Below are 13,509 nucleotides of genomic sequence, written 5' to 3' on the forward strand. Positions count from 1 at the left end.
TATTTTGAAGGGGATTGGAACCTATATCGTATCACAATAAACAATGTGGACTCACCAAAAAGACCACCAAAAAGCAAAACAAAACATGCAGACTAAGGTTCAAGTTTTTATGAGCCATTTTATTTTCAGAAGACTCTTAACTGCATCAACATGGCAAAGATAGAATCTGTCACTCATATTAAATATTCACTGTATCCAAATCCAAGGCGATAATAATAAACTCTTTTTTTCCCCCAGCAAGTACAAATTAATAATTTTGAAATATAATACTGCTGATCTTGAATAATTTTGAAATATAATACTTCACTTCCATATCAGTGGGTCTGGGAAAGTTATTAGACAATACGTTTGTTTATTAAAACATTGAAAGGATGAGAAAGTAGGTAGTTTCCATATAAATGCTTTTCATTTATGAATTTAAATTTTGTAAAAAGTATATCTATATTTATATCACAGTGATGTCTGTTGTTTTTGGGCACGGTTAAGACATTCAAAAAGCAAACGGAGAAAATTAAACCAATCTTTTTGTTTATATATATCTATAACTGATTTGGATTCAAGTCTTCTAATCTTTTCTGTAACTATGCAAATTAAAAAGATCTCAAGCAAGAGATCTAAAATAAAAAAATTTTAGTTTTTATTTTTGTTATTTGAAATGGCTACTATGAACTAGAAGTGCAAATTAGAGGCTACATGTCCTAAGAAGCATCCAACAACTTGTTTCAAACCTGTAGTGCAAATCAGGGGATCATGTCTTGCGAGTCATTCCGAAAAATTCTTCTCAACCAAATTGACAATAAACCCTAGAATTCCTAAGACACAGTACAGACAGCTTGCAATTGCACTTCACATTTCACCGACAATATGGCCATGGTTACAACACTAAATTACGACAAGTAGCGAAATGCACAGTCATCTATGAAAGAAAAAGAATGCCCTCCCGAGACAGTCAACAATTAAAGCCCCCTTCACACCGGACTGTGTGGGCCATGTAAGACCTTCTGCTGCGAAGGCCTTCATGAGTGGATCCGATACTGTCAGATAAGGTGCGCACACCTCCAAATTGAGCATATGGGCAATTTGCAAGAAGGTTGCAAAATTATTCGGGCTGCAGTTTAAATGCAAAACTTTGTAAAAGTAGAGATACCTTCTGTCATTAGTGATAGCATTTTTGATAGGATGGTCAAAAACGCAGTAGTGAAAGCGGATGTACTCCATCATATAAGAGCATAGTAGAGACATGTCACTCTAAAATTAGGTTTTCCAAAGGTAAATTTGTTGTAAACTTCCAACTGCGATAGGAATCCAGGAGACTAGGGCCGCCTTAATCTGGTGTGAAGAGGGCATAACAGACCAGAAGACAAAATGAACCCTTGAGAGAGGTGTACTCTGTTTAGTTTAAAGGCAAATGGTAGCTGACTATGAAAGAGCAAGGTAGTGTGACGAGAATGCCCTACACATGAAGTAGCTTGACGCACTGAGTGAATTTTCCAGGTAACATTCAAAATGAACAGTGACCATGACCAGTCTCCTGAAGCTACAGCAGTTTGGTTTTTTTAAAATACTTTAGCAGAATCACAGCATTTCCAGTATAAAGTAACATCTTCTCCGGTGCTCAAACCACAAGCAGAACAAGTGGTGGAAAATTCTAAGTAGACTTTGGTCCTCCTTTAGTTCGTGACATACAAATCTGATTTGCATAGATTTGAAAATGTCAAATCAAAACTGTCTGCCGCCTAAGAATAGCTCAAAATTAGCATGTTGAACAGCTATTTTTAATCTCCGACACGTTTCCACCTCTTTCTGCTAGTAGGAAAGTAGACGAGAGACAGCAGAAATTCTCCACACACTTCATTGGTGGACTTTTTCAGTGTAAAAACTATGAACGCTTAAAAGGCAGATTGTCTGAAGGCATACCCAGTTATCTGATTTCCACACCTGTTGCTTTCAGCATCTCTTGTCACGACTAGGTCTTTGCTCCATGTTGGACATAGGATCATAAAAGGTGGTTCCAAACAGTGGACTCTCATGCAGATCCCAAACAATTTAATCTAGAATAGGAGCTAAGAAAGAAGTCCATTTTTTTTTTTTAAAAATAGCGTAATTTGTTTAGATCCTAACAGCCAAAGGCTTTCCAGATTTGCCAATGTATCTACTTATGCATATAGGTATAATGTGGATCATAGATCATGTTCATGTTGGATAACATTTATTCTCCTTATATATACTACTGGCCTTTACAGGACTTTTCACCTTCAATGGCACTCCTGGTAAATGTGTGTAAAAGCATTAAGATAGCACAATCTCACTAAAGTACAACTTAAAATTTGAATGTAATTTGACCTAATGACCAGTCAAGAGTAAAGATTTTAATATTAAAAGTTCAGTACAAATCAAATCAAATCCAAACAAAGCACACAGCTCCAGTAGAGGTCCCAGTAGAGTTTATAAATCTTCTGGTAGGACAGAAAATTAAAGATTTTCCATGCAGACTTGTGTGCTCTGACTGTAGACATGAGCAAATTTGGGACATTTAATGTCATTTAACATTTAATACAAAGATCAGCACTCATCTAACATCATTGAAGGGAATGTTTTTGTCTGTTTTTTTGTCATTGAAATTTTGTCCAACTAAAAAAAATGTTTTATAAATTTCAGATTTTTTTTAAGGTATTCTGAGAGAATAAATGCTACTGTAATACAAAATTACTTTAAAAGAAATTTCACACGTTTTTACCAAGTATGCCAATAAGTGTGAGCAAAGACCTCGAAAATGCAAAAGCAGGTATTTTTACTTTTGCTAATTTTTCTTTGATTTAGTCAAATGTTTGTTTTTGAATAACCTAAATCCTTATTCTTGTCACAGAAAAATATTTTTTTTTCTACAAGGATAGATGTCCAAGCAAACATAAATTGACTTTGACTATCAACTATAAAACGCCTTTGGTAGATTATCAATCTGAGCATACTGATGCCTCTGCATTATCCCAAGTCATAGTTTTTGCCACCAAAAGTTCCAACTTCTCAGAACCACAGATAAAAAATCCACTCTTAGTCCTAAATCTCTATGCAGAAAGTGACATTGAAGTTGTTACATGATCTCAAGTTAAATTCACATCAAAGCATGGTTACATTATTATTTTTTTATTTTTTCGATTAAACCTGCACCAGAAGCAAACCCTATAAATGTTTCGCTTGCACAACCACATCTGTTGACATTTAGAGCAGTGTTTCCCAACCCTGGTCCTCAAGGCACACTCTCCTACATGTTTTAGAGATTTCCCTGCTTTAATGTACCTGATTAAACTGATTGCAGTTCAAAAAAACACCTGTTAATCAGTCATCAATTGAAATCAGCTGGACTGAAGCAAGGAAATACCTAAAACATGCAGGGCAGTGTGTCTTGAGGACCAGGGTTGGGAAACACTGATTTAGAGAATGCTTCTGGACCGAGCAGGGAACCTCGGGGAGCGACCGCCCCTCTTCTTTTCCATCTCCAATCCTTTCAAACTTCCTCAGCTACAGGTGCAAGTCCTCTTGCAATAAGGGCTGCGACATCTCCCAACTTCTGTGTTTGAGCACAGGCCGCTGTTTTAGCGTCACCAATATGACGTAGACCACTAGGAATCCGAGGACCATCACCACGCCGATGAATGAACCCACAACCGGGGCGTACGAGTACCTGCTGGCCTTAGGAGAAGGGGTGGAGTGGGCCGAAGCGGGCACTGACGTAGTCGGCTCCGAAGACAGCAGGTCCCTGACGTTTAGGAGCGAGCCGTTGTTTGGCAGAGGCCGGATGGCCAGGATGTGGCACATGAGAGGGTAAAGGTCAACAGATCGCATGGAGGCCTTGATATAGTTCTGGCGAAAGGCCGGACCACGGGCCACAAACACCGGCTGCATGTCGCGCAAGGTGTTGTTGTAGCCATGGTTTCCCACTGAGGAGGAAAAGGACAACAAGTAGGTGTGAAAGTTATGATAAGTTACTTCTGTTCATCTACATATTCCCTTTTTTTCCCATATGTTAAGACCCATCAGGTAACAATAGATTCCAAGTTAGGCAGAACTATTAATGTGTAAAAGTTATCTATGTTCCAAATTAGGTGAAGCATTTATTTTTATAAGTTTTTAGAGGTTTAACATAAGTGGACAAGTGAAAATGTCCAAAAATAACACATTATTATTTTTTAAGGCTTTTAAAAACAGAGACTGAAATCTTGAACCCATTGTTAAAAAAAAATAAAAATAAAAGTAAGCCCTGTTTATGGTACCAATATGGAAACATTTTGTTATTCTGTGTGATAGGTATTTTCCTTTCGAACCTACTAAAAAATCTCTAACACTCTGTTCTGGTGGAGATCAGATGACTGACTGCAGAAAAATCCACTTTTTTTAGTTTTAGTTTGGTTTGTGAACCTTTAGTTTCTGGAACAAAGTAATCTATTTATACTAAATTATATAACATATTTACTTTTTATGACCTTTTACTAAAATCTTGCTTCAATAATTCTGAACTACTCCTTTAACACAGCTCAACCAAATCTATAAAGCAGACTTTAAGTCGGTAATGGAGCTAAATTTAAGACCCTGCTGATGAGAACGACGCCTACAATGGTGCAGTAATTCCTTATCCATGACTTTAATTTTAATGCCAATACTCTGTCCATTAATACATGATACACTGAGAGCACTGCTAGGCTGTACAGATGTTGTTTTATCCTCCAAAGAAAGAGACAGCATGTTCTCCTGATATGCGCAGCTTCCACATGGACATTTCACTGATTAACAGGTTTTCAGCGATGGCGGAGACAGGCAGTGTAATTAGCTAGTGTGGTACTGCGTCTGAGACGTATGTTCTGACATTTCTAATCTGAACAAAAGGAGCTTTTATCTTTTTATTGAATTAGGGAAAGCGCTGGAAGGCACAGCGATAAAACTCACAGAACGCCAACCCCCACCACCCTATTCTTTCCGGTCCCATGAGAAAACAAATCTGGCCCCTCTTCGTTAATTACACTCGGTGTAACTTGTGCTAGCTTCTGGATCGGGGACAGAAATACATCACCTGTGAAGCTATAATTAGAGAAGGCAAATGGCTGCTGTTTGAAGCTAGATTTTAAAAAAAAAAAAGAAAGAAAGAAAAAAAATAATTTCCAGAATAACCTGGCAGGATTTTCAGACGTACGCATGAAGAGCCCGGTCCTGTTCTGCATGATGGTCCAGCCCTCCTTGGCCTCCAGGAGGATGGGCATGATCCGGACGTTGTGCTGATAATGGAAGTGTTCGGGAATGTCGTCCTTCCTGTACGCCACCATGTTGGGGTTGGCGTCCGCCAGCATTGCGTACACCTCGTCAAGCTTCCCTACGAGGCAGACCACAGGCAAAGGGTCGAGTTTTATTTCTGACGCAACCCACAACCGGAGCGTACGAGTACCTGCTGACCTTAGGAGGTGAGCCACCACTCCACCCCTCAGCATTACATCTAACGTGTCAGCATGCCACGAATGCTGACACGTTAGCATTTGTGACAGTACAGTGAAAAAATATTAAATATGCAGATATGTTTATGACTTTTTCATTAATGCTCATAACTAGTATTTTATATGATATAGACACTAAGGAAATGGGTCAGGAACTATAAGCATCTTTGCACTCCTGCTGATAAAAAACTAATTGGTTTTATTGTCTCATGGTCTGAGTCATTCTGTTAACCTTTTCCTAGAAAACAAATGTAGCACTCAGCTTTTGTCCAATTTCCAAGCATTAGTTTGTTTGTTTTTAAACGTTGACCTGCCACTATTTAAGTTAGCCAATTCTGATTCCTCCTTAAAACAAAAAAAGATACAAGATTTATATTCAACATACTCTTGTAGCCTTTCTACTGTGAGCAGACATCCATCTGGTCATGCTTTTCGACTGTGGAATTACCTGAAGAAACCCCAAAAATGCACGGGAAGAACATAAAGAAACACTCCAAGGTCGGGATTCAAACCCTGCAACTTTGTGTTGCAAGGTAACAGTGTTACTAATTGCACAATCCAGCATTAATGAAGACATGAGCGTTTTATACTGGGAGAAAAGACAATGTGATATAGCTGGTGTGAGACTGGGAGAAAAGTAGCACACATTCTTCTAAGTCTTATGTTAGCGACTAGAAGAGTTAGCATTACTAACAGCTATTTCTCACACTGAAAGCTCAAAAGGATCAAATTAAGCTATGTCGCTGTATTATTATTCAACCTTCCTGTTATCTGCTGCAAGTATTGCTCTCTCACAATTTAAATGAACCTGAAACATGTCTCTACATGCCATGCATGATGCATTTTCTGTTTCCAAAGGTTCTTAAAGGCCTGATTCCTTCCTCTTTAGACACCTCACTGATGCTGAGAATGACTGCCTTTGAGTCGCTAACCACTGAAAATTGCAATGGTCCATGAGACGTAGGCGTCTTTATTTCCAGACAAAAAGTAGTCCATGCCATTTCAAAATAATAAATTAAACAAATCAAGTGAAAACGACACACAGATCCATCACAAAACAGTTATTACAATATTTGAAAAAGCTTGGGCTGGGGTTGGTCAATAAATCAATAATATATATTGTGATGAGATACGTGATCAATGTCAATAATGCATCTGATAGAACGTTCAATAATTTCACTGAGCTACAATCCAGAACCACACAGTATGCTGGGGGATGTAGGCAGAGAGAAGTTTTTAACAGCTCAACCTCTCACGGCTAGCTAAGTTCACTCACTCTTTGGTCACCTAGCAATAACTTGTGGAGTAGCAGCAGTTTAAGGTTTCACCACTTTGTCTCATAACTGCGTCGGAATAAAAAAACAACCTGGAGTGAAAACTGATAAAGCAGGAAAGGTCACACAACCAGCTTGGCAGTATTTCAGATATTTAAAAGAAAAAACTAATAATTATCAATATCAACTGATATGAAACGCTTGTATCGTGATGCACCCATCCAAGTATATCTTAAGTTGCTATATGTTGTTAGTAATGCTAACAGGCAGAGTTTTTACAGTTAAGTTGTTTGACACATTGGTCATGGGACCAGGTAGCTATTTGTGATGATGCTTTCACTGATTGGAAGAGGAACAGATTTTGAACTTTCTAACCAGAAGAAGGCTAAAAAAACGCCCAGCTCTAGTCACCAGATGATTATTTCATGCACCATTTAATGTATCATTACCTTCTTTGGGGAGGATTCCCACCACTGGACTCTTATCCACCCAGGTGTACAAATCTCTGTCCACATACTGGTCCAGTTCTATGATCTTCTCGGGGGAAAGCTGGGTCATCCCGTGGTCACTGGTCACAACGAGGTTCACTTTCTCATACAGCCCGGCCTTCTTCAGCTCATCCAGGAGGAATCCGAGCTTCTCATCGATCCCGGCGATGATTGAGTCCATGAGTGGGCTCTCAGGTCCCAGGTTGTGGCCACTCTCGTCCGGCTCCTCCCAGTACAGAATTCCAAAATCCACGGCTTCCCCCTCAGGCGCGGAGAACCACTCGATAATCCGCCGCACCCTAGCTTCAAAGGAAACCGAGGCGTTGTATGGGAGGTACCGAGTGGGGAACACGCCGTGAATCAGTACGTCAGATCCGGGCCACATGGCCGCTCCGCTCCGCCCTCCGTCCTTCTGAACTGTCACCCAGAGAGGCACGGCCTGCTCCCACCACCTTGAGTCATAAACGCTGTCCGTCTCCATAGAGAAGGACAGGTTCAGAGCCGGGTCGTACATCTCGTTGGCCACGACGCCGTGCGTCTCGGCGTACAACCCCGTCACCATGCTGTAGTGGTTCGGGTAGGTTTTGGTGATGTAAATGTTCTCCACAAACTCGACCTTCACACCCTCGTCCATGATGCTGCGGAAGTTGGGAGTCGGGACGCGGTAGATGTAATCCCAGCGGAAGCCATCGAAGGACACGAGGAGTAGTTTGGGTCGTTCCTTGTCGCCGTGCTCCTGATGTTGATGGCGGTTCAGGGTTAGAGGAGAAACCAAGGGGAGAACCACGGCGAAGAGGTAGAAAGGAAGTCTGCAGCCTCCTGATGTCAAGTAGCTCAGCATAGTGTGGCTTGTAATGACACAACCTGCAAAACACAAACACTAAACCTGCTCAAGCAAACATTTATCTGGAAGAATTATGCATACAACATGTAAAATGACTAGAGGTGCACCAATAAATAAATTGGCTCAGTTTTTCTTAATTTTTGGGAAATCAGTCATTGGCTGATGTTTACATGTGAAGCTGATATTATCTACCTTGGCAAAGGTCTGAAAATCAACCACTGTCCTCTTTTGCTCTGCTGTAAGAGAGGTTTGACTGACAGACCCGGCCCATCAGGTTATGTCTGCATGTTTGCAATTAACAATAGCAATTAACACTGTTAAGAACTCAGTGACATTTCAGACAAAATCAGTATCGGACAAAATCCGAATCGGCAGGTCAGACTTTTCAAAGATTGGTAATCTGTGATTGGCCAGGAAACTGCAATCAGTGCGCCCCTAAAAATTACAATAAAAGTGAAAATCCACCCAGTCAGCTAAGTTCAGATCTGTATAGTATGCCATTTCATTAGCTTAAAAAAACATTATGGGTAAAAATAGACTGTTGTTTTCTTATAACGTGATTATTAAAATGACAGACAATGTTTGAGCTCTCATAAAATTGCTACATTTTCTTACAATACGCCTGTAGTCTTGTAATATTATGACTTTTTGGAATTAAAAAAAACCAAAATCATGGCCTGGCCCTTATGTTTTGTCGCAGCATTGACCTAAAATCAACGTCCAAATAAATAAAGGCTGTAAAACATTCTTATCAAACAAAATGGCGGCCCGTGGCGTGCTGACATCACTACAAACTATGGAAGCCCAAGGAGTGCATTGGTGAAAAATTCCCAATTTTCCAAAAATCAAACCTTCAAAAAGCAATAATTCAATTAATAAATACAATTAATTTAGCGCCCACTCCTAACTCTTAAAAATACATGCATTTAAGTTGAAAAATGTAGACGTCAGTGACATGAATGTTTAAACTGAAATCTCTTTTTTTTTAGCCCCTAAATTTTAAGTTCAGTCCTTTTTTAAGTTATGTTTTGACACATTATCTCGTTTGAAAGCCATTCTTCTCATAATATCCACAAAGGATGATTCAGTCGGAGAGCACTGAGATATTTTTAGCCGTCTTTAAAACACCACAAACACCTCTACCCATTTTATTATGTCTTTGAATCTGAAATGTACACATGCTTTGAAAATGGTGGACATTTTAACACCGAAGCAGTAAATGCATTCTGCTCAACTAGCATAGTAGCATAGCTGGCTCTGTGATGGAACTGGTGCATTCCTGTAATGTTGGGTGATACTGTGCTTATACAAACGAGGGACGTAGACTTTTAGGAAAAAGATGCAACTTTGATATTATTGTTAATTATTGACATCATGATAATTATAGCCAGATAGATTCATGTCTGCTCAACATAGCAGTCAGCAAAAATATGCAATATTTTAAACATGTGGTCTGGATGGGCTCAGTTGAAACAATGAGAGCAGCAGCTGCTCTCTGAATGCTGCTAAAAAAGGAAGTGATGCACCAACAGCGTTCGATTGTATGCCAACCTTTTTGATATGCGCCGGCGGTTTATATTTCAGAAGGAGCCAACAGTAGAAGATCTATGTATTTTAATCTCCACATAAACAAAGGCTGACTGCAAAGCTCATTAACAATCTCCCTCCAACCCACAGAGATATCCCCAGATGTGCTTCAGGAAACAGTGGGACACTAAAAATAGCTCACAACTACTGAGTATGTATGTAATGAAATTCACTTCCCTCCCTATAGAAATGCGTAATAACCACTTCTTAATAAGCCTGTTCTTTATATACAGAGCACAAACTCTGTAACATTGCAACTACAAAACTCAATGTATTTTATTTTGATTTTACCTAGAACTGTTGCTTTGCAACGAGAAGTTCCTGCGTTCGAATCCCGGCCCGGGGACTTTTTGCACGCACTTTGCTCAACTGAGATCAAAATCGAACTGTTACTAATGGAGAAGTTGAGGCCTTCCACCAGAACAATGACCCTAAACATTCTGCCAGAGTCACGACGGAATGTCCCATGTCAAAGCATATTAATGTCTTAAAACGGCTCAGTCAAAGTCCAGACCAAAATCCAAATGAGAATGATGGGAACCTATGAAACTGGCCATTCACAGATGCTCCCTGCCCAACAAAAATATTAGAATTTGTGGTTGCATTGTGACAAAAAAACGCAAGGACGTTCAAGAGTTACGAATGCTTTTGCAAGGCATTGAATTGATGCACCTGAAGTTAATATTTTAATATTCTGAGCTGTGCCCTCATCTGTTATATTCCACTGCTTCAAAATGAAAAGAAAAGCATTTTACTTTAGGAATTGACATGTTTTTAAAATTATTTACCAAACTTGTGTGTAACTGGTGTGTAATTGTTGCTAAAAAAAACAACATAGTTGTTGATGTAAATTCATATGCCCAGATTGACCTTAAAGCAGCAGCAGGTTGGCATATAAACGCATCAGCAGAAATGGTGTCATTTGGAAATATATCCCATTTAGTTACCCTGCACAGACAGTTAATGAAGCGGGATTTAGACTGTAAAGTTTTGATACATTTCTGCAGCAGAGCTAACCTCTCTGAAGCTCTGCTGGTTACTGAAAACAATAGCCAGGTACATGCAAGCAAAGCCCAGAGTGCGTTAATATAGCATCGGAAGGCGATAGGTCGGACAGAAAGTAAACACATTTGCAAATTCTAATAATGATAATAAACAAGCGGCGCTTACCTTATCAGAATCCAGCCTTTCCTCGGTCCTCTCCGGCTGCACAAAGAGATAAACAGCCGGACCGGTTTAGTTCTGCGCTGCTCCCGGGGCGGAAGTCCCGCCTCCTCCTCAGCCTTTCGCAGTTAGTTGTGCGAACCTTTTTTTTTTTTTTCCCCTGCCCGGTTTATTTACGGTCGCCGAAGCAGACCCGGACCAGATGAAGGCAGGAGGCTGCGCGCGCGTGCAGGTGCACGAGAGGGGATGGCGCTGCTGATGATCAGCTCCCTCGCGGACAAGTGGAGCGCGCCGGTCCACATGACGTAATGTGGGTGGGATGTGGTGGGGGTGGTCTGAGCGACGGGTGGGAGGCTGAACTAGCCAAACAAATGGATCAGTAGAACTTGCCGATTGTTTTTTGTTTTGCGGGGGTTAGGTGGGGAAAACAGCAGAAGAAGAGTAGCCATTTCCTGATAAATGCGTCTCAATGACAGGACTTTAAAATCTAAAGAGGCGGTAATATTATCATCAGACTACATTACAATGTTGCTCCAAATCGATAGTTTTTCTCCCCTCCTGATTTGAGGTTGAAAGCGATGCAAGGATGAAAACTATGACAAAAACTATCCACAAGGTGTCAGCCAAGTTCTACCTTAGACTAGACATTATGCTATAAAAAGAAATTACATTCTGTTTGACAGCAGAGGTCTTTTATAGCCTAATTAAATTTACAAACGCATAATTTTAATGATCCCGATTTATGCTTATGAAACTGCTGTGCTGTATTAATACCTCTTGATTGATTGATTAAATATTTTGTCATCTTGTTTTAATGGGGGTTTTTTGTTAGGTTTTCTTTTTGAGAATTCAAGGGACATACAAACACAAAGTAACACACAATTGTTGAGGCAAAATCAGACAAGTTTTCATATCCCCCCCCCAACACCCCACACACTACTGAAAACACAATCCAGTAGCAACACTGAAAGAAACGGTGGCGGCAGCATGGTGCTGTGGGGGGTGCTTTTCTTCTACAGTGACAGAGAAGCTGGTCAGAGTTCATGGAAAGATGAATGGAGCCACATGTAGAGTAATCATGGAAGATAAACTGTTAGAGGGCGCAAAAGACTTGAAGGTCGAGCTTTTTACAAATAGAAATCTGATGCAAAAATTCAAACAATGAGAAAACATAAAAAATAAAAAAAATCACCATTAATGAAATATATTTACATATATGTAAAACTGGCTTCTGTCTTGTTTACTGCTGGACTTTATGTAGCAGCAGCAGTATCTAATTTTAATACAATCGTTTTGAAACCAAGCTAACATTGTCTCTGTGGTTTAAGTGTGAAGAGTTAATACTTGATAACAATTTAGTTACAAAATGGCAAGGAATTAAGTTTACAAAATAAACGGTGTTGACCTGCAAGTTTGCTTGGTTTTTAAAAAAAAACAAAAACCAACATTCAATTTTGATAAATAAAAGTGGTGAAAATTACTAAGATATAACAGCAAAGTCTTTCATTACTTCTGTCCCAGACAAACTCGACAGGGGAACTTCTCGGTGATTCTTTAATTTGAGTTACATTTCACATCTTAGATGTTATTGTACAACAGAAGAACTGACTAGTGAAGTCAGTGCAATTCTTTATTGTAACATTTTTTTTAAATATACATGCTGCTTTCCATATAAATAATGCAGGTGTATTGGGTTAAAGGTATGACATTCACAACTCTGTTAGGGAAGGGTGCGTTTATTTTACACAACATTGTATTCTTTTTATTTTATTGCTTAAGAAAATCCCCTCTCACATAGTATCAGTAGCAACAGATTATCATTTCTTTCTCGACTGAAAGAAATCGAGAAAGATTGGTTGAAAATTGGTGTCACATTTCAACCAATCACGTGGCGCTGGTGGCGCATTATTTAGGTAGTTTGAAGGTATTTGAAGTAGTAGTGGCCATTTTGATGCATGTTGTACTGATACGTTTGTTGTATGAATCTTTCTCATTCTTCTTCAAGTGAAAAGGCGCTTTATGGACTTTAATAAGTTGCTATTGTACTAAACGCTTAATACTGAAGGTGGGCATGGAATGAAATCCAAGTTATAGAGGGTTTTATGTTGTGTGATTGTAACACAGGATCTAAACACTTTAAAAGCATAATTTTCTGCCAGCACAAAAAAAGGAAAAGTGAAAAATGATCCACACAAAACAAACCCAGATGTGGTCCACTTATTCTTCTGTTTTTGTAACCTATAAAATCTTTCGACTGCATGTTGTACTGCTACGTTTGTTGTATGAATCTTCTTCATTCTTCTTTTTTCTTCTAGCTTGCTGATAGCTTGAATCAGAACTCCGGAGTGTCCATCCGCACATCTGGCCCTGTGTGTTCTGGACTTTTAAAGCAGCTTTGTGTTTGGGCCCATGTAGAATCAAAAGGCTTGTTTGGACAGGAAAGCTCCATCTATAGAGCTCTCTCTGTTTCTCTGCACATTGTGATGCTGCCCAAGAGTGTGGAGGTTGCTTTTCTGGCTTTTGTGCTTTCTGCTCCATTGTGCGTTTAAAAGAAAACGGTGTAATATACAGTATGTCCCGAATATTTCAAAAACACGACGACTGCCGGTTCTGTGCAGAACTTTCAGATGCTCATTGTTCAGAGATGAGAAGATTGTCGTGCTGAACATGAG

At 39.6% G+C, this 13,509-nt stretch overlaps 1 protein-coding gene across 2 annotated transcripts; it reads right to left on the reverse strand.

The window, feature by feature from the left end:
- Positions 1-98: 98 nt before the first annotated feature.
- enpp5 (ectonucleotide pyrophosphatase/phosphodiesterase 5) lies at positions 99-11,128 on the reverse strand. 2 transcript variants are annotated; one of them, XM_028040336.1, is made up of 4 exons: positions 10,844-11,126; positions 7,204-8,106; positions 5,186-5,362; positions 99-3,938 (listed from the first exon to the last, which is right to left on the reverse strand). In XM_028040336.1, the coding sequence occupies exons 2-4, from the start codon at positions 8,081-8,083 to the stop codon at positions 3,520-3,522; spliced, it is 1,476 nt and encodes a 491-aa protein (XP_027896137.1). In that variant the 5' UTR covers positions 8,084-8,106; positions 10,844-11,126; the 3' UTR covers positions 99-3,519. The 2 variants fall into 2 exon arrangements, with proteins under 2 accessions (XP_027896137.1, XP_027896138.1); XM_028040337.1 differs by having other exon boundaries at positions 3,682-3,938; positions 5,164-5,362; positions 10,844-11,128.
- Positions 11,129-13,509: the final 2,381 nt, after the last annotated feature.

Source organism: Xiphophorus couchianus, chromosome 15 (assembly GCF_001444195.1).
Source record: "Xiphophorus couchianus chromosome 15, X_couchianus-1.0, whole genome shotgun sequence".
NCBI classification, from domain to species: Eukaryota; Metazoa; Chordata; class Actinopteri; order Cyprinodontiformes; family Poeciliidae; genus Xiphophorus; species Xiphophorus couchianus.